Source organism: Syzygium oleosum, unplaced genomic scaffold, assembly GCF_021117445.2.
Source record: "Syzygium oleosum isolate NSW1041296 unplaced genomic scaffold, Sole_v2.1 Sole_v2.07, whole genome shotgun sequence".
NCBI lineage: Eukaryota > Viridiplantae > Streptophyta > Magnoliopsida > Myrtales > Myrtaceae > Syzygium > Syzygium oleosum.
The window spans coordinates 6987086-7005528 of NW_026607491.1; the positions used below are offsets into that span (position 1 = coordinate 6987086).

An 18443-nucleotide genomic window follows, 5' to 3' on the forward strand; every position below is an offset into this window, starting at 1 on the left:
TTTCGATACAAATGCAAAAGGCTAGAGTCAGCTTTAGGTGTGCCCTGATTAGAAAAGTTGCCGAAATCATTTTTGAATTAATCGGTCAACCGTGAAGATATTTGTTGGTAATATAGAGAGAGACAATAAAAATTAATAAAGAGGTTTATCAAATTGAGTACGAGAAATTGTACCAAAGTGCATTTTATTGTACCCCTACATAAAATGCTCTACCTTGCCTGTTGTTAGCAAAGGTTGCCGGTCATTGGCCAAGGCTCAACGACCCTTGCTAGCCATTCCCTGCCCTCGTCGACCCTTCCCGATGATGATGGGGCGGTGATAGCCCTCACCGCTTGGTTTCTCACCTCTCCCTTTTATTTATTTATTTTAAATTTGGCTTATTTTAAGATTTAATTTGAATAGAATTTGTATTAAAAATTAGATTTAGACCAAAACGAAGTCTTTTTAGCATTATGTTTCATGTTTTAGGCTCGTCATCGCCACATAGCAGAGAGAAAATAAAAAAAAAATCACGTCAACATTTTCTAGTTAGCCAAATTAAACGGAATTAACGGAAGAACTCAAATGCACATTTAGGATTTGATTGCACTTTTTGTAGGTTTTAATACTCAATTGAACTTTGGGTTTTTTTTTGGGGTTTTGGAAGATTGTATACTCGAATAATAAAATTTTCTCTTTTTTTCGGGTCAGAGAATGAAAGTCCACTTTCATAGAAAATGTGCAATTAAAGCTAAACTTATATGGCAAACTGCAACTTAAAAATATAAGTACTTCCTGAGTAACAAATAAATAATTTTAGGTAATTTTCATCAAAAGGACTTGATGTTCAAGATTTTATTTAACCGATCGAAAGATTTAACACTCGCATGCATTCCATACACAGGATCTATGATTTCTATCGGTTGTACTCCCTCGTGGTCGAAGTGCACTCAGGAGCTATCAAAGAAAATGCAGAAACTTGACGCCCCTCCGATTTCTATCAGTTGTTCTCTTTAAGATGTAGACTGAAAAATTGATCTCGCACTTCATTTCACCTTGTGCTTCGGCCAAACAAACCCAGGATTCAAAAAACGAAACAATATAAACTGTAAAAAGCATTTCCTGTTTTCGAGCTTCCGTAAATTAAGGCTACATCATCAACAAAGGGATACAGATCAAACTAAAATCCTGATAGATGACTTGATGGCTTCTAGCTCTTCTAATCCAACCTTCTTCCACACCCCGCCCATCACCAAACAGCCACCGACACCTCCGGGCGCAACCGCATCTTCCGATTCGCAATCCGCCACCGCCTCCCTCATTTTCTTATTCCTCGAGTCGCACAAAGAATCGGCATCGCAGCTCGCTTCTCTCTTCCGAGCACAGAGATTCAGTTCCCTTGTTGAGTTTCTATCTACGGCTTCCGGTGCTTCGCCCGTTTCACAATCAAGGACAGGAAGACGACCAGAGAACCCAAAGTCGAGCGGCAACGTGCCTATTGGACATGGGTTCCACGATTTGGCAACAGCCCATCTGCATTTATTGTGTCCATCAGCGTTTGTCGGGCTCGAAGCTTTGCTCTTCGCTCGACCAAGTCTGACCAACTCTAGCTTTTGAGCAGCTAGTCGGAGGCAGTCTTCTTGCTCAGCAAATGTCGCAGAACTCATCTTACAAGAGCTTCCATTGATGATATCCAAAGTTGTGACTGAAAACAAACAGAGTTTGTTAAGTTTGTTCACCAAAGAATTGTTCCCGATGACCTCTGAGATCTGAATGGCAGAGTCCATGAGCTGTTTGTTCCCCAGAGCTCCAACCCGAAGACTTTTATGCAGGATACCCATCAGCAATTCCCTGGATGTACCTCTCCGTGCGACAAGAACTTCAGTTTCAGAAGAAGAATCAATGTCTTGGAAAGACTTCAGTTCCTTCAATATGGCAACAAGCCATGCAAACAAAGAGGAGAGGGGTGCAATTTGATAGGTCTTTACTCTATGTCGGGACGGCATCAAATCTTCCGTTCCTGAAAGAGGGAAAAATTAAAGGAGAAACAAACAATTAAAGTTGGCATATGTCTTTCTGATGTAGTGAAGACCATGAGTTGCAATTTTGGACATTATATAATTCTTCCTAGAGCAGAAGAATTGTACAGATGCAGCCCACAGTGAGAGTTCATACCCAAGTAATCCTGAATTCAATATTTTGCAGTTGTACCAAGTAGGTTATTATGATGTTCCAACTTGAGCAAAAAACTAGATCAGCAAGCAGTTGAGGTTTCACCCAGAAAAAGAAATATGTAGTCTAGCAATCTTCAAGATGTGCAACCAAAACTGGGAGGAAAACTACAGCTGTATCAGCAGATAAAAGATGAAAATCGTCGACTCGTAGGCAAAGAAAAGATTCTTGGTACCCAAAATAAACAACCGACATAATTGTGTCAACCAGGGAAGGATCTAGAAGAACTATCAAGAAGCAAGACCGAAGTCCCCAACCCTGCAGTTTAAAGGGTAAGTAGGGGAAGCCGAAGGTAGGTATCAAATCATGACCTTTTAGTTCTTGGTTGGCATGGACCATGGAAGAAGGGTAAGAACAGAAATTCAACTCCTAATCCTAAACCATATATATCTATCGAAGAAAATGCAAAAATTAATACTTTTTCCCAAAGACAGCAAGGTATGTTAAATGTTCAACACTTACCAGTTTCACTGTTGCTTGCTTCTGTTTCAATCATATCAAGGACTGCCTTGAGAAGGTCCAGAAGCATTTTTGGTTCCCTGGTTGTTAATTTTGTCATCAGAAGCATCCAGTCATCCAGCAAAGTCCGATTACCATGTGGATAATGGATTTCTTGCGGAAGCTCAAACATGTCAGAAGAGTTGACAACCTTAAGAAGAAACTCCAACAATACAGGGATTACTTCTGTGGAGAAGGATGCATATAACTGCACCAAATTTTTCAAGATCTTGCTCATCGTCTTTTTGGAACCTGGAAAATAAAGTGCATCATCATCTAAGAATAAACATGCAGATTTCTATGCTGCTGCGGTTGATACTTTCTACTGTTTCCTCTTCGACAAAACATTAAGATTTCTAATCAAATCATACGTGCCTTACAACATGAAGAATGAAAATAATATAGCTAAATACAATCAGAATTAACATGGAGCTTTCACTGTGCACACAACTGCTGAAACACCAAGGCATCTCATAATGACTATTTACCGACATGTTGGGGAAAATTTTCACGCTCGACTTACAAATGAGTAACATGTCTGCGAGCTTTGAAAATATGAAGTTGGTTTTGAACAATTTTACACGATAGAAAATTTGCTGTGACTCGCTGCCACCCACTACATTTAAACCTTGCAAGTTGTATGTCTAGATAGCAGAGTAACAGCAACAAGTACTTATAGGAGCTGTAGAACCAACATTAGCTAAACAGATAACTACTTGACCTCCTTGATCGGCCCAGACGAATTAATGATTAATAAGTCTCAGAACACTCTTCAATGTATCAGGACCCAATTCTTGACCTGGGGGCTACAGATTGTTACTCAATGCGAAGAAGGGAATGATGGTTAAAAAATACAGCAAGTTACACATTTCATCCTTTTATAGCTGTTTGACCAACAGATAGAGTTGCAGAGTGGATTTTTTCATATACAGATTCTCAGTGAATTTTTCCCCAGCGGAAAAAAAAATCAGGAATCTATATATTCTCAACACATCTATAAGTATCAATAAAATTAGTAAAGACCAAACATCAATGGGATTGGGGAAAAGTATACCTGAAAAAATTCTTACCTCCAGATTTAGATGTATGTAGCCTTCCAGCCATGAGCGACAAAACCTTACTACGCCCACAATGTTTTATGCCTATGAAAAGAAAGGAAGATCAGGCAAATAAAAAAATAACAAAAAATCAAACCGTCATGTCTAGTGAAAATATATGAAAAGTTTAAGCCAAGGTCTCTTATGAACACATGGGATACTAAGCCAATGTCTCATTGTGTGATTTTTTACATGCTACCATTAAAGTTTAGGTCCCTTGCTCCCTCCTCTGGCAATTCGATCAACATTATAAAGCTTTTATTTAAAAATAAATATCATAAAGCCATCGAGATGCCAAGAGACTCTTGCATCAAAGACATCTTTCTTATTTGGAAAGAGAGAAGACTAAGGGTTTGAACCTTTGAATTAAGGGTGGAAGAAGGGGGGGGGTGGGTGTGGGGTGGGGGTTTGTGGTGTTGTGCAAAAGAGCTATTTCTATGGAAGCCATTGAGACATTCTGCTACATAGCCCCGCAAAAAAAGTGGAAAAAAAGGATGTCAAATCAAACGCACTTTTTTCCTTAACCAGTGACGTTGATGGTGGACTGTGCTTATTTCTTAAGTAAATAGACAATTCACGAAGTTTAGACTTGACTTCTTTTCTGGCTCGAAGACTCCCATATCTTTTACATGGCATCGCTTTCTTCTGAGGTTCCCAGTAGTAAGACGTTAACCAACTAAGGGCCTGTGTGAAAAGAAATAACTTATTAGTCCAGACCATCATTGTTGTAGCTAAAGATAGAATCACACAAGCTCAGGAGGAAAACAAAATGATCACAAAGCAAGGAGAGCTACGCTATAAAGTAATGAGATCTTCTGTAGAAATGAAAGCCCATGCCAAACTGCTAATACTATTTTTGTGTTCAATCAGTTTGCAAGAAAGCCAAACCTTTGCCCATTTAAAATCAATAACATCAACTTCTTGAGGCCAAACTTCATTACTCCCCAATTTTTTTTATTCATCAAAGGAAATCGAGAACATGCATAACTTTATGCTCAAAAGGCCAGAGATGAAACTTTTAGGCGATTGTCATGAGAAAAGACAAGGCTCTCCTCACTCATTTACAAGCTTAACATATTCCCAAATGATAAAAATATATGGCCAACTCTTGATGGGTTATCAATCATGATTCTATGAATATACATTGTTAACCTTAATCTTCATCTCATATAATAAACAAAGTTGGGTTGGAACAACTATGGAAGGAGAGAGACTTATACTACATCTTGATAGCGCTTTGCCTACAGAGGTTATGATCTCATGCAGTGGAATTTACATTCATTCAAAAAAAAAAATAATAGTACTGAGAGCAACACACTTAACGTTATATTCAAGCGGCAAAAACAAGCAAAATCCAGAAAAGATGGAAGTTTCTCACTTATTGCTACGACAGTCTACAGACATTAGAAAAGCTCAAGAATGCAGACCTGAAGTGAGGCATCACGAACTAAGGGAAGTGCAGGCAGTTCACGATGAGAACCCTCTGCAACGATAGCACATAAAAGAAGCAAACACTGTATATTAAAATCCTAGACCAGAAGATCTCAAAGATTAGAATGTCATTAGTGAAGGGGCGGCCAGAATTACAAGCTTGGTTCTCCCTATGGTTTGGGACCAGAAAGATAGGCAATTTCTAGAACATCAGCAATAAATTCCTTACCGTGACGAATATCAATCAGCATGCGCGGAATACCGATTGCACTAGCAGCCTCTGCAATTGACACCTCTGTTTTCTTCCGTGTCTTTTCGATAACACCGTTCACAAGCCTTGAGATTACAAATTGGTTGTTAAAAAAAAAAGTTACAGTTTATAGCAATTAAAAAGCAATGTAAAAGATTAAAGGACAGAGGTAGCACACATCCGCAAGTCCTATAGGAGTTTAAAAAGGTAACTTGAGGATAATATACAAAATGGAATTCACTGCATTAAGCTAAGCAAGAAGCCAAAAGCTAGCTGCACATGGGGACACATCTGATGTTAACTAGTGATGGTTTTCATATTCCAACATTAGAAACTTAGAACTAGCAGCCTGTACGAAATCATTTTACATCCAATGGAAGAATGATTCTCAGATCACAATAGCTGGGACAAAGACCATTTAAGATCTCAAGTGAATGTCACTCGCTAACTGGTGCACATGAGTTCAAACAACTTGACCAAAAACTTCTACACCAACCAAGACGAATGTTTAATCGTTGAAATGCTTGGCTGGCAGGTAATACTTCAAGTAAATCCCCAGCCAAGGATGCTGAGACTTTGAAGTAAGAAATATTCAAACAAACTGTGTACTTTATTACTGTGAACAGAATTAAGCCTACACGTGAATTTCCAGAAAGACAGCCCTCCGCGTTCAATCTCTAACTTTCACAACCTATCGTCTAAAAGTTTTCAAAAGTCATATGAAAAAGTAATACAAGCCTATCCCAGAACCACACTTGAAGCCCACAGCCCACCGCTACTTGCATACAGATGGCTGTCATGCATAGAAGTTGTTAGATGCAGCCAGTATCGCAAGATAAGATGATATGGAAACTACATGATGCCTGCTTTAAAGAGACAAATTCACTATTTCCACCTCAAACTTTTTGAGCTCTGCTGAAGATAATGTAAAGGACTGAACTGAGAATCACAAGCTAATCAGATGGGTCTCGTGCTCACCTCATAATCGCCATGCAATAGAGCATAGCCAGGATTTCATCAGAATCTGAGAACCCATTGGGGGGCAGGTCTTTTCTGCAATAGATAAATAAAAAAAAGGCATCGTTGAATTGCAGGGGCATAATCCCATGGAAAATGAACCAAATCTCAAAAGGCAAAAATGTCATGCGAAGTCAACTGGTGAATAACTAATAGGAAACTAAACACACCACCCAACACGGACAAGGCGGAATGCAAATGAAGTACCTGAAGAAAGGATCCTTCTGCTGAATTTCGACGATGGAAGCCGTGACTTCGACTTCCACAGGAAGACATCCTCTGCTTCTCCACGCTGTTATCTGCAAACCGAAGCTCTTCTAAGGGGACACCCAAAAAAAAAAAAAAAAAAGCTAGAAAGAAGAAAAGCACAATGTCTGTGATCAATAGCCCGAAACGCGAGAGACCCCATTAAACGGCAATCAAACCAACCATCAAACTACTCGTACGAACGCCATATATTGCCCCCCTCGTCACTAGCAACAAGCAATCCACCCAAAAAGCATGATCGAACAAATTTTCCACCTTTAGCTTAGGCGTGCCATCACGGACACACGAGAACCTACTCCGAACTAGTTTCACAGATACTGAGAATGAGAAAGGGCAACGACGACAATAGGGTTGGTCTGAAGAGAACAGTGTTCGAGCCGCTTACCCTTCGGAGAGCGGAGGCGACGGAGTCCGGCGCAGGAGAGAAGAGAGAGGCTCGGACGGAGTCCCACTCGTCCCAGCTCAACCACGGGACCAATTTGTAGGTCACCGACGACGACGGCGACGGCGACGTCGGCTGCGGCGGCGGCGGCGGCGTCGGCGGCTCCTGCTCGATGTCTCTCTGCGCTTCCGCTTCCATTGAGCTCACCTCTGTGGGCGACGGCGAGGGAACTCCAAAGAAACAAGTTTCATATTTTTCGTTTCACATTTATTTTCTTTTTTTTATCGCTGCGTGATTTTTTTTTCTTCTTCTTTCTCTTTTTTTTTCTGCCTGACTCTTACACTCGTTAGATATTATTGCTAAAATAAATTACCGAGTAGTTAGATTGGAGCTAACGAAAGCAACAAATTAATTTCTTCGTAACATTTGGAAATTATCTCTATATCTTAATTAAAAACAATACATAAATTTTAATTCTTAAAAGCGAATAAAAAATATCAGGAGCGCCAATAACTCTTTTCATATGATGTGAGATAAATCACTTTGAAATGTTGTGACATGAGATGTGACATGAGACCGTCATTAAAATTTCACAATTTCATCTCCTTACAAAATCTCAATAGCTCTTGTCAGTCATGTAAGTAAAGAATCTGTTGCAAAGAAGAAAGAGTTATTACACGTCGTCAATTTACAAATTAATACGTGTAAATAGATTTTTCAACGCATGATTTCACTCTTCTTTAAATTCTTTTTTGAAAGAAAATCATTCGTTGGTGCAATGACGTTCGGCTTTGTTTTTTTGTTTTTCCTTGGCATCACACAACACTCAAGTCAAGAGTATGAATCTGATTGATCATTTAGGTTGAGGAGGAAACTCCACATTCCACCCGCTTAACCAAATCGTCTAGCTCCATTCCCGTTCTCAAACTACAATGCGCTTAGCACAAAACCCGCAACTTGCAGGTAAATCATAGTTCGTTCCTAGCTTTCGATATGGATCGGCCATTCATCGCACGACTGTCGGGCCTACTGTGCATGACGGCCTCCATGCACAGATGTGTAATTGCCTAGTCCCGAGTCCATATGAAACGGATAAATCGCAGCCGACCCCATGTAGATTTCACAAGAACCACCGGCCCAGATCGCACTCGATCCATGAACCATGGTCCGGCCGTGAGCTCGAACAACATAAGAAAACCACCTGTCTTAACCAACAGATGAAAGATAAAAAACAAAATCCTAGCAGCACACAAATCGCCTCAATTCTAACTCAGCGCAGTAGAGTATATAACTGAATATCAAATTTTTTGGTGGTGGTATTACTCAGATATTTCAAAGAATTCTCCAAACACCACCTGTGTATGAAAAAAAGAACGCCAAACCACGACTCAGAAAATTTCGGAGGCTTGAGTCAATGTCGATAAATAAATAGGCACTGCTATAAGATTAATTAGTCTGAATTTGCGGCCTAGCAAAGTACAGGACTGAGCTTGCTACAAGTTGGGGCCAATCCGATCTTCGTGTGGACAAAGGACCACAAGTCGAACTAGTAACTCCTGCCCCAGTAGCTCCACCTTTTCGCAGGCTTTCCAGAAGCAAAGCATTTAGTACCTGCATGAACCACAATGAAGAAGTGACGTGAAGCACGACCCGCAGCTAGACTTCCTAAATAACACAAAAACACCAACCAGGCCTTATAACACTGACAAAGAAAAAGAGTTTTAGCCCAGCATGTCAATGCCACTTCAGGTTTTCGAACTCATGAAATGGCCGTAGACAATCTAAAAACAAGACATTTGTCCAGATTCCACCGTTGCTGAGAGACTGGCTTCTCCCATAAACAGACATCATGAAGTCAAGTGGCAAAAAAGATCAATATGTCCTAGTTATGAAAAAGAATCATGGTACCTTCAGGGAGCTCTGGCTGTTCAAATGGGGAACAAAGTGTCTTACATGCTCCCATCTCACCCTTTGTACGTGCTTTTACTTCTTTCTCCACCTCCTAAAGTAAGGAATGCAAAAGCTTTCAGGAGAAAAAGAGAAAAGATAGTGCCGTACTAAAAGGAAGTGTATCCCAAGAAGATTGCACGCTATATTTATACCAAAGAACAAATTCACAGTTTTGCTGCAATGCAACAAAAGCACACTACAGATGAACAAATTGACCCAAAGTACAGCAAGAGCTACTACATCTTAAGCTTTCGTTAGAGGTTCTCTAAAGCTATCGAGTTTCTCTCCCGACAAAGCCATATAAAGTGCAAAAAATATGAATGCAAATGAAAGATAAGACTCTTTTCTCCTCTCATAAAACAACTTCCACACAGGCTTTGGAGTTAAGAATTTAGGATGGTGACAGAGGGAATCAAATAACATACATAAGTAAATGCCAACCAACTGAAAATAGAACTCTCGGCACAAGATAATCACGAATGGAAAGCAATGTGCTGGAAACATACTTCCTCATCACACCAAGGAGCCAAAACCATCTTCTTTTGGCCTAGTGCTTCCACGAAATCATCCCATGTTTTCACAACTTGAATGCAAGCATCACGTTTTTGTTTTGCAGCATCAAACAGGCTCTGTTGAATATTGGCCAACATTTCTTTCACCTGCTCAACTAAGTCAGCCCTTGGTATATCTTTTTTAGCAGAATTATCACGCCGAACAGCTCGGACCTGTTTGTTAAGGCCAAGGTGTCACTCTTATCTCCAATAAGAATAAAGAGGTTGTGAAGAACAAATGAAATCAGCAGGTGATTATGCCACAAACAAATGAATAGTCAAGACGCAAGTTGCTTCTTACCTGATTATTTGCCAAGTCCTTTGGTCCAATTTCAATCCTTAGAGGAACGCCTTTCATTTCCCAATGTGAGTACTTCCAACCAGGCGAATAGTTATCTCTGAGGTCTGTCTCCGCACGAATACCTGCTTCACATAAGGTATTGACAGTGGCTGTGCAGGCATCAAAGATACCTTGAGTATCAGCATCTTTATATGGAACAGGTATAATGATAACTTGCACTGATGCCACTTTGGGAGGGAGAACCAACCCCTTATCATCCCCATGAACCATCACCATTACCCCAATCTGCACAGAATTTGGAAAACGGCAACAAATTTTTACAGCCAGTCTCACAATGATGATGCAAATGGTTAAATTTTATTTATCCCAAATGATGAAAGGTAATGAAAAGTTGTCTACCCAACATCATATTGATGCTTCAGAGCAAAAAAAAAAATTAATGTAGATGCTTGACAACAATATTGAGAGGGCATATGTCAGACCTATTTGAACACATCCTAAAACAAGTTGTAGAAACTAGAAACAAGTTCACAGGGAAATATACCGTTCTAGTGGTATAGGCCCACGAGTTCTGCCAGACCATTGCTTTCTCCCTCTTTTCATTCTCAAAGAATATTTCAAACATTTTTGCAAAATTCTGACCCAGACAGTGTGATGTCGCCCCTTGAATTCCACGCCCAGTGTTAGGAACAAATGCCTGGCACATAATACATAGGCAACTATGATGACATACTGTGAATGGCTTTAGAATACACAAAAGATGGTTTATGCACTTCTGTTTTAAGCATTTACCTCTACAGAAGTTGTATATAAACCACCAGCAAACTTCTCCAACTCACTCTTCTTGCCCTTTATTACAGGAACAGCTAAATACTCTTCATATATACGTCTGTAGAGTTCCAGTACCTCAAGAACCTGAAACAAAATCATTGTCAGATACTTCAACATCTGCTTCCTGCATTTCGACAAGACTTAGAACATACTGACAAGCCAGATGATAACCGTCGAACACCATTCTTATGGAAAAGGTGTTCTAACTCTATTTGACAAATTAGTATTTGCGCCTTCTATGTGTCTATGGAGAGACTAAGCTCTATTTCAGAGATTAGACTCTCTTATTGTCTGTGACATGATACACAGCACTAGATACAATAAAGTCATGAAAAAACACTAGTTGCAGTGAGATTAACTAAAAGATCATAAATAAGTCTACCAAGTTGAATAAAAAACTACACAGCCTTAGAGAAAGGACAGTACTTGATTTGAAATTGAAAACTATTGAGTGTCAAGGACCTAAAAAATAAAAAACGACAAAAGAAATAAAAAGAAATGTTGAAGGACCTATAAGTTATCCTGCCTTGCAGCCAAGGTAGGAGAAGGGCGAGGATTAACAAAGTAGAACTCTGACAAAATCCAGCCACTGGGAAAAATATTACACAACATCCTTTAAAAACTCGCTTTCAGCTACATGATCTAAACTTGAATACAAAATACGCAGAAAAAGGAACCTCTGCATCTGCTTCTTCTTTTGTAGCAAAAGCTGTGTGTCCTTCCTGCCAAAGAAACTCACGACTCCTGCAGTAAATAGGGGGGTAAAAAGGAGTAAACAAGAGATGCTGATCCAAGCACCACGTAATTCTTAAACATGTCATTCTTCTGGAAACTATTCGGCATAAATATAGTCAGGCAAGATTAAGCTTCTAAGCTTCTAAGTGTTAAAAAACTTGCGGCGTTTTAAGTGCTGACCCAATTTATAAAAGCCAATCTTGTCTCTTGGCCTCTTGGCTATATAATAAATTAAAAACAAACAATGTTCAAGATTTCTCCATGACCAAACATATGAAAAACTTAATGCCGCAACTTTTATCTCTTGTCAGATCCTATCAATGTAAATTGGAGGATCATCTCTGGTGTGTGTGTGTGTATGTGACCAGTGTGTGTGCATGTGGGTGTGCATGTGAGAGAGGGAGGGGTGGGGGGGAATGGTTCAGAATTAACCTGTGAGAACAAGCATACTGAAAGATTGAAGGATATGAATACCTGATAAAGGGTGTAGGATTGCTAAACTCCCATCTAACAACATTGCACCATTGATTAAGTCTCAACGGCAAGTCTCTGTGTCCCCTTATCCACTTAGAAAAGTAAGGATACATCACTGTCTCACTTGTTGGTCGGATTGCAATAGGCACTTCCAAATCAGATTCCCCAGATTTTGTCACCCAAGCAACCTGAAAGACCCAAGAACCAATGATAGCACAATGATTACATTGATAATATCCAAGCCAGGCAGCAGTCATCCATACAAACGTGTTGACTAAGACATTTGAAACAATGTCACCTATTGGTAAATTCCCATTAATAGGTCCTTTTAAATAAATTCCATAATAAAAGAATGCCCAAGAATCATGTCTATGATAAGCATTTGATATCATGAACCTGGCTACTGAAATTGAACTCACATGAGCCACATACCTCACTCAGGGTCTTCAATATTACAAATTTCTTACCAATCAACTTAATCAAATTACAAATTTCTGTATACAAGTTCACCTGCCTATTTGGCAAGTTGTTTGATTAGTTAGAAGTTGGCAATTGCCTTTGTCTAGTTCTATGGAATGTCACTCTTAGTGGCGTGCATAGCTTCACAAATCGCGATTCAATGCTTAGCTAGTTGGAAGCGGCGGGAAAGGCCTAGCGACTATGCATTTAATGGAATCGTCCATATTTCCAGGTAAGATTATTCAGAACCGTACATTGCCCCAAGGGAAAATAAACCGCCTTTGTACTTATAGGTCGGACACCTTGGAGATGCCAAAAAACATATTCTCAGATCAACAAATGAGCAATAGCGCCAATAACAGTGTCAAAGAACATTTTTTAACAATGTCCATTACACTTCCCATTCCAACAACTTGTAGAACAGCTACCAACAAATTGAAGCATTACAAAAGTGAAAAGACAAACATACGGGATCATCAAATTTATTGAGAACAAACCAATTCACCAAATAGTTCGAATACCTAGTGTACACAAACATGAAATTTTTCTCTTGATAACCATCTCGACTACATTTATAGTTAGCAACTTTTCAAACATGAGGATACCTCTCATCATGCTGAAAAGAAAGGGAAAAGGAACAAGATTAAACAAGCTATCTCACCTCTGGAGCAAAACCCTCTATATGGTCCTTTTCACGTTGTAGAACCCCAGGAGATACGAAAAGAGGGAAATAACAGTTCTTAATTTTCATCTTCTTTATTTCAGCATCAAAGAACACCTGCAGATTAACATTGCCAACATAACAATTATGTGTATGCCAGGGAGAAATTTGAAAAATCAACAAATTGGTGTCGACCCTAGAAAAACATTCAACAAACAGAAGCCGGAGAATATAATGATTGGCTAGCAAGGACATTAATTGCAGATTGTGAACATAGCTTGAAGCCATACTTGTCTCCCAACTGGCCTCTAAGTGGCGGATTAAATACTCCAATGCCAAACCCATTTGACTTTAACAAATTACTTTAAACAATTTTGCTTCTAATCTACCAATCAAATGTACGTCACGCACTAATTAGAGGTCCGTTTGGAGGCAAGTATAGATCTAAGAGATAAATCTTGTGCATGCAAGAAGGAACAGAGCGTAGCAACACTTATCGAATCTGAATTGGACCGTTCAAACTATTTTACAATCAAAGGACTGGAGAATCCGAGTTCAGTCATGTCATAGAATCAAAATAGACAATCCGTTCTCCAACCACCTGATTTTCACAATAACAACAGAAATGATTTCGATACGCATCTTTGTACCAAGTGATGTTTGGCTACAGAATCATTCTAAACCATTGCATCGGTCTAGTTATAGCGAAAGAAGGCATTGGCAGAGCTGGGATACCCCTAGAATAAGTAGCCCAACTACTAGCTTAGATCCATCTAGCATGAATGACAAGCTACCTTGAAGCAGAGCATCCAACGGACACAGTCATACCATTGAAGCTAGCTTGCTAGGATTAAAGGCTGTAGCAGTAAGAACTCTATGTTTCAAGAAAAGTTAGCAGAGGAGGGAAGGCCATAAGAAGCACGGAGACAGAAGCCGAAAAAGGATTCGAACTCACTTGCATAATATCCCAAGTAGCCATCGCCCATGGCCTTAGAATGTAACAACCGGAGATATCGTAGTACTCTATCATTTCGCCGCTGACAACAACCTATGTCAACCAAAAGAAATCAAATATAATCAGAGAAGACATTTCAATTCTTGATGCAACTTCCAACGCAAACAAGATTCAGTGCCAACTGGATTTAACCAACTAAAAACTACTTTGATGGATAAGGGCAAAGTTCAATTATATTTCCCACTTCAACCATATCCCGTTCAACAATGATGCAAATCATACAAAATACTTTTCCAGGCGCATGCGCGACAATAATGGACATTAGCTTTCGAAATTCCGCCAGACTTATATAGACTCAAAATCGGACCGATCTTTTTCGCTTAATTTCCGGGCACGCGACCAAGACAAACTGCAGCCCTCGAAAACAGACACTCCTCTTTACGACACAGGACCCTTAACACGAGCAGCCTCGCTAACCAAGTACCAAGAAACGTACCTCGGAATACCATTCCCCGAAGTTCTCATCCTTCTTATTGGAGAGACCCAACCCCGTCTCCTTCTTCACCTCCTTCTTCTTCCCCGCGCCGGCATTGGGCTTATTGGGTTTCTTCGCCTCTTTGCTAGCCATCCCCCCACGCTGATTCTCGGCAGACTGTCGTCGACAAACGCCGCAAAAATCCCAAATCAGCCCGTCGAATAAAACACGGTGCGCGCACCGAAACCACTCATGGCAACGAAAAAATCACTAACTACCGCAGGCAAACACGATCACAATCCGCCGCCGAAGAGGAATGAACTCGTTCGAAACATCAGCGAATTTCGATAAAGAAAAAAAAAACACAAAAAATAAAAAGAAATCGGACAAGACCGGGAACGAAGCTCGCCGTCGTCCGGCTTTACCTCTGCCTTCGCGGACAAGCCGGTGAGGTCGCGCGAGGAGGGCGGAGAGAGAGAGAGAGCTCCGGCGGCGGCGGCGGCGGAAAGCAGCGGAGGCAAGAGGGACAAAGCCGGCACAGGCGGAAACCCTACCGCAAATGGAGCGGATTTAAGCCGAGAAAAAAGTCAAAAGAGAGAGTGCGCTATTCGATGATACTGGTCGTATCCAATCGCGTTCGGCTGGAACCAGATCCGCCGGACCGCCCTGTCCGAAGCACGTTGGGCGCACGCTGACCCCCGTGCGCATGCATTAATTAATTTCTTATTTAACGGAAAATACCAAAAGAATATGTTTGCCGTTATTAACCATATTATGATTTTCCTCCGGTCTTTTGAACTTTATATTATATGCTACATTACATTGGTCTGCGTGACAGGAATTTAATTTTTTTTTTTAATCTAAGGCCCCGTTCGTTTCGGGAAAAATGAATGATTTGCAAAACATTTCCCTAAAAATAATTACTTGTGTCGCATGAAATAATTAGTCCATGAAAATTATTTTCATAGTCGACAACGATTTATGTCTAATTATTTTCGTGAACAATGAAAATATCTTTCGTTCATTCGGTTTTGTAAGAGATACAATGAATCATTTTCGTGGAAAATTGATACTTTTGAAAATATTTTCCTAAAAACGATCGCCTGCATCACTTATAAAAAAATAAATGAACGAAAAATATTTTCATCGTTCAAAAAAATGTATAGAATATAAATTATTGTCGATAATGAAATCATTTTTATCGACTAACTATTTCAAGTGATACGACTACGAGCAATCATTTTTAAGAAAATATTTTTTTTAAATTATTTATTTTTCGCAAAATAAACAGAGCCTTAATTTTATGCTACCAGCAATAGAGTGGGAAAAGTTAACTAGTTGGGCAGTCCAACAGCCCGAGGGCTTGCTCCAAAGTTTCTTTTGAGATAACATCTCAAATTCCTTGGACATTGGTTACCGTTGCGCACCAATCATCGAAATTTGAAAATTACAGACCATCCCTTTCGAACTCTATCGTCGTTATGCAATAGCCTTCGAATTTTGAAAAATTATAGATTGGTCCCCTTGGACTTTGATTTTTGTTGGTACCGCTTTCTATTCCTTCTACGTAAATCATTAGGTTTTACACGAAAATGGACTACTTCATTTTTATTGACTGAAATAATCTCCATTACATGGTTACTAATGTTAACGACGTAGAGAGTGACGCACGGTAAATGACGTTGAGAAAACTCAGTAGAGATTATTTTGGTCAGACGAGCGAGTTAATCCACGTTCAAGTAACAGTTAACATTTATACATATGCAAAAATGAGCAGACACACCAAATTCAAAGTTTAGGAGAGGGTAATTTATAAACTTCATGGGGCCATTTTGCAACAGTGACAAATTGATGGGAATATTGCAACTTTTCAAGTCTTAGGGGTATAGTTCGATGAGAATTTTGAGCTGTCGTCCTTAGGGGTGAGCAATGGTTCAGGGTTGACCCTGGACCAACTTTGGATCGGCTCAACCCAGTCGGTCCTGGTCCTATTTCTAGGGGGACTGAGTCGGTCCTTGGTCTTGGGACTCCTAGACCTTATACTATGCAGGTTGGTCATCAGTCCTAAGAGTTTAGAGTTGGTCCAACCCAAACCAATCATATATATATAAAAATATATTTATTTATTTTCCAAAGAACCTAAGGCCCCTCCCTTCTTTTCTTCTGGCGTTGAAAATAGAAACGCTATTAACTATTAAGTGTTGCCTCTCTTCTTCCCTTGCTTCTCTGTGGCTGTTCGCTAGATCTACCTCTCCTCGCTCGCCTCACAAACCAGCTTGCCTCTCTTGGCCCACCTCGGCGCCTCATGAATAGTGAACGCAGGTCGCCTCACTTGGCCCTCCTCGGTGTCTCACGAACAAGATATGAAGTTGTTTGTTTCGTTTTCAGGTATTCAAAAATTGAAGCAATCTTTTGAGAATGAACATGATATGAAATCGTATAATCCATGGTTTATGTTATGTATTTTAACCATTTTATTTTTTAATTTTATTTCACGTGTCCGTATACTATTAAGTGAAGATTTTTGTTGTTGCCTTATCTTAGATTTTTATTTAATTTGTACCGGGTTCCATAGTTTGGTTACTCAATATTGCATTGTCGATGGATATGTATTTTTAAAGTGTATCGTTTGTCCTTTCAACGAATAAAAAAAATGAAACATAAAAAAATTGGTTAGTCCTGGGTTGATCCTGGAACTGGATTGGTCGGTTCAGTCCTCGATCCCAAGCTTAGTAGGATCGGTCCTCGGTCCAAAAAATTGGAGATCAATACTGTGCGGATTAGTCCCAGAGTTAGGTATTGCACCGGTCTAACCCGTATCATGATCACTCCTAGTCGTCCCTTTGCTTTTTCACCCTAGAAAGCGAGCTTAAGCCATTCGTTTTTTAGGCGTGAACCTTAAGGCTTGGATGAGATTGAGACGGAGTCTTCTTTTGCTCCACTATCCTTAACAGTAAAAGGTTGTACTTTGGATTGTATCTTTTACAACTCCTTCGTAGTAAAAGTGAAAAAGATAGGATTCCTCACTTCCTACGTTATTCATTTTTTAAGTCTTTTTTTCAGGTCTTTTTCTTGGCCATATATCTTTTCTTGGATCTACACACAATTCATTTTTCTCATTTTTTAATTTATTTTTATTCTTTTCCAAATATGAATGTTAAAAATATGTCATGTGTGACCTCCGGAGCGGGCCTAGGTGGGTGGCCTAAACACTTGACCACGCCAACGAGTTCATGCTTGGATGGGTCATTCAAAGTTTCGGCCTACTTGAGCCAAGCCCCGAGTCTCCGAGGGCATACCTAGTAAGCAAGTCTAAAGCTAAGTAGCTACTCGATCATCCACATCATCAACGTATTCGCACAAGAGCACACTTTATGCCTCCGTCACATGACCCTAGGATCATCCATGTATCCACAATTTTGTTTAATTTGGGCAATCAAATTATCCATAACTCGTAATTATCTATAATATTGAAAACATAAAAAAAAAAAAAAGGGACCTTCACCGTCTCAATTTTCTTTTGTCTCTTTATTATTTTTGGTGCAATGTAATCAGCGCAAGGTTAACTTCACAAGTAAAAAGTTGCATCCTTCAAGTCGCATTAGTGGCATAGCAGTTTCAACAATGATCGGAAATGAAACGATGATCTGATACAAATTGAGTACGCTTCGAAAGCAACTTTTAGACTCTTAACTACAGGAAGTTTCTCGCCTCGACCTAACCCGATCAATGGGGCCGAGTCCCGTTACGACCTCTGGTGTTGTGGGTCCCACGGTGAAGATCGATCGGGTCGAGTGTAATCGGGTCTAGGGAAAGAGATTCCCTTAAACTATTTGGAGGTGGAGGGGAAGTCCAGATGCTTGATAGAAACTATTCATTGTTCTTTGAGCCCGAGATC

General features: G+C 39.9%; 2 protein-coding genes across 2 annotated transcripts; both read right to left on the reverse strand.

The window, feature by feature from the left end:
* Positions 1 to 1000: 1000 nt before the first annotated feature.
* LOC115675860 (uncharacterized) lies at positions 1001 to 7372 on the reverse strand. Its single transcript, XM_030598645.2, has 9 exons — positions 7157 to 7372; positions 6712 to 6803; positions 6466 to 6540; positions 5467 to 5573; positions 5234 to 5289; positions 4319 to 4490; positions 3780 to 3851; positions 2674 to 2961; positions 1001 to 1999 (listed from the first exon to the last, which is right to left on the reverse strand). The coding sequence occupies exons 1-9, from the start codon at positions 7349 to 7351 to the stop codon at positions 1155 to 1157; spliced, it is 1902 nt and encodes a 633-aa protein (XP_030454505.1). The 5' UTR covers positions 7352 to 7372; the 3' UTR covers positions 1001 to 1154.
* Positions 7373 to 8342: 970 nt separating this feature from the next.
* LOC115675888 (proline--tRNA ligase, cytoplasmic-like) lies at positions 8343 to 15124 on the reverse strand. The gene is made up of 12 exons (XM_030598680.2): positions 14971 to 15124; positions 14567 to 14722; positions 14071 to 14163; positions 13116 to 13232; positions 11996 to 12183; positions 11464 to 11530; positions 10748 to 10870; positions 10500 to 10652; positions 9956 to 10240; positions 9610 to 9828; positions 9062 to 9155; positions 8343 to 8764 (listed from the first exon to the last, which is right to left on the reverse strand). The coding sequence occupies exons 2-12, from the start codon at positions 14696 to 14698 to the stop codon at positions 8700 to 8702; spliced, it is 1536 nt and encodes a 511-aa protein (XP_030454540.1). The 5' UTR covers positions 14699 to 14722; positions 14971 to 15124; the 3' UTR covers positions 8343 to 8699.
* Positions 15125 to 18443: the final 3319 nt, after the last annotated feature.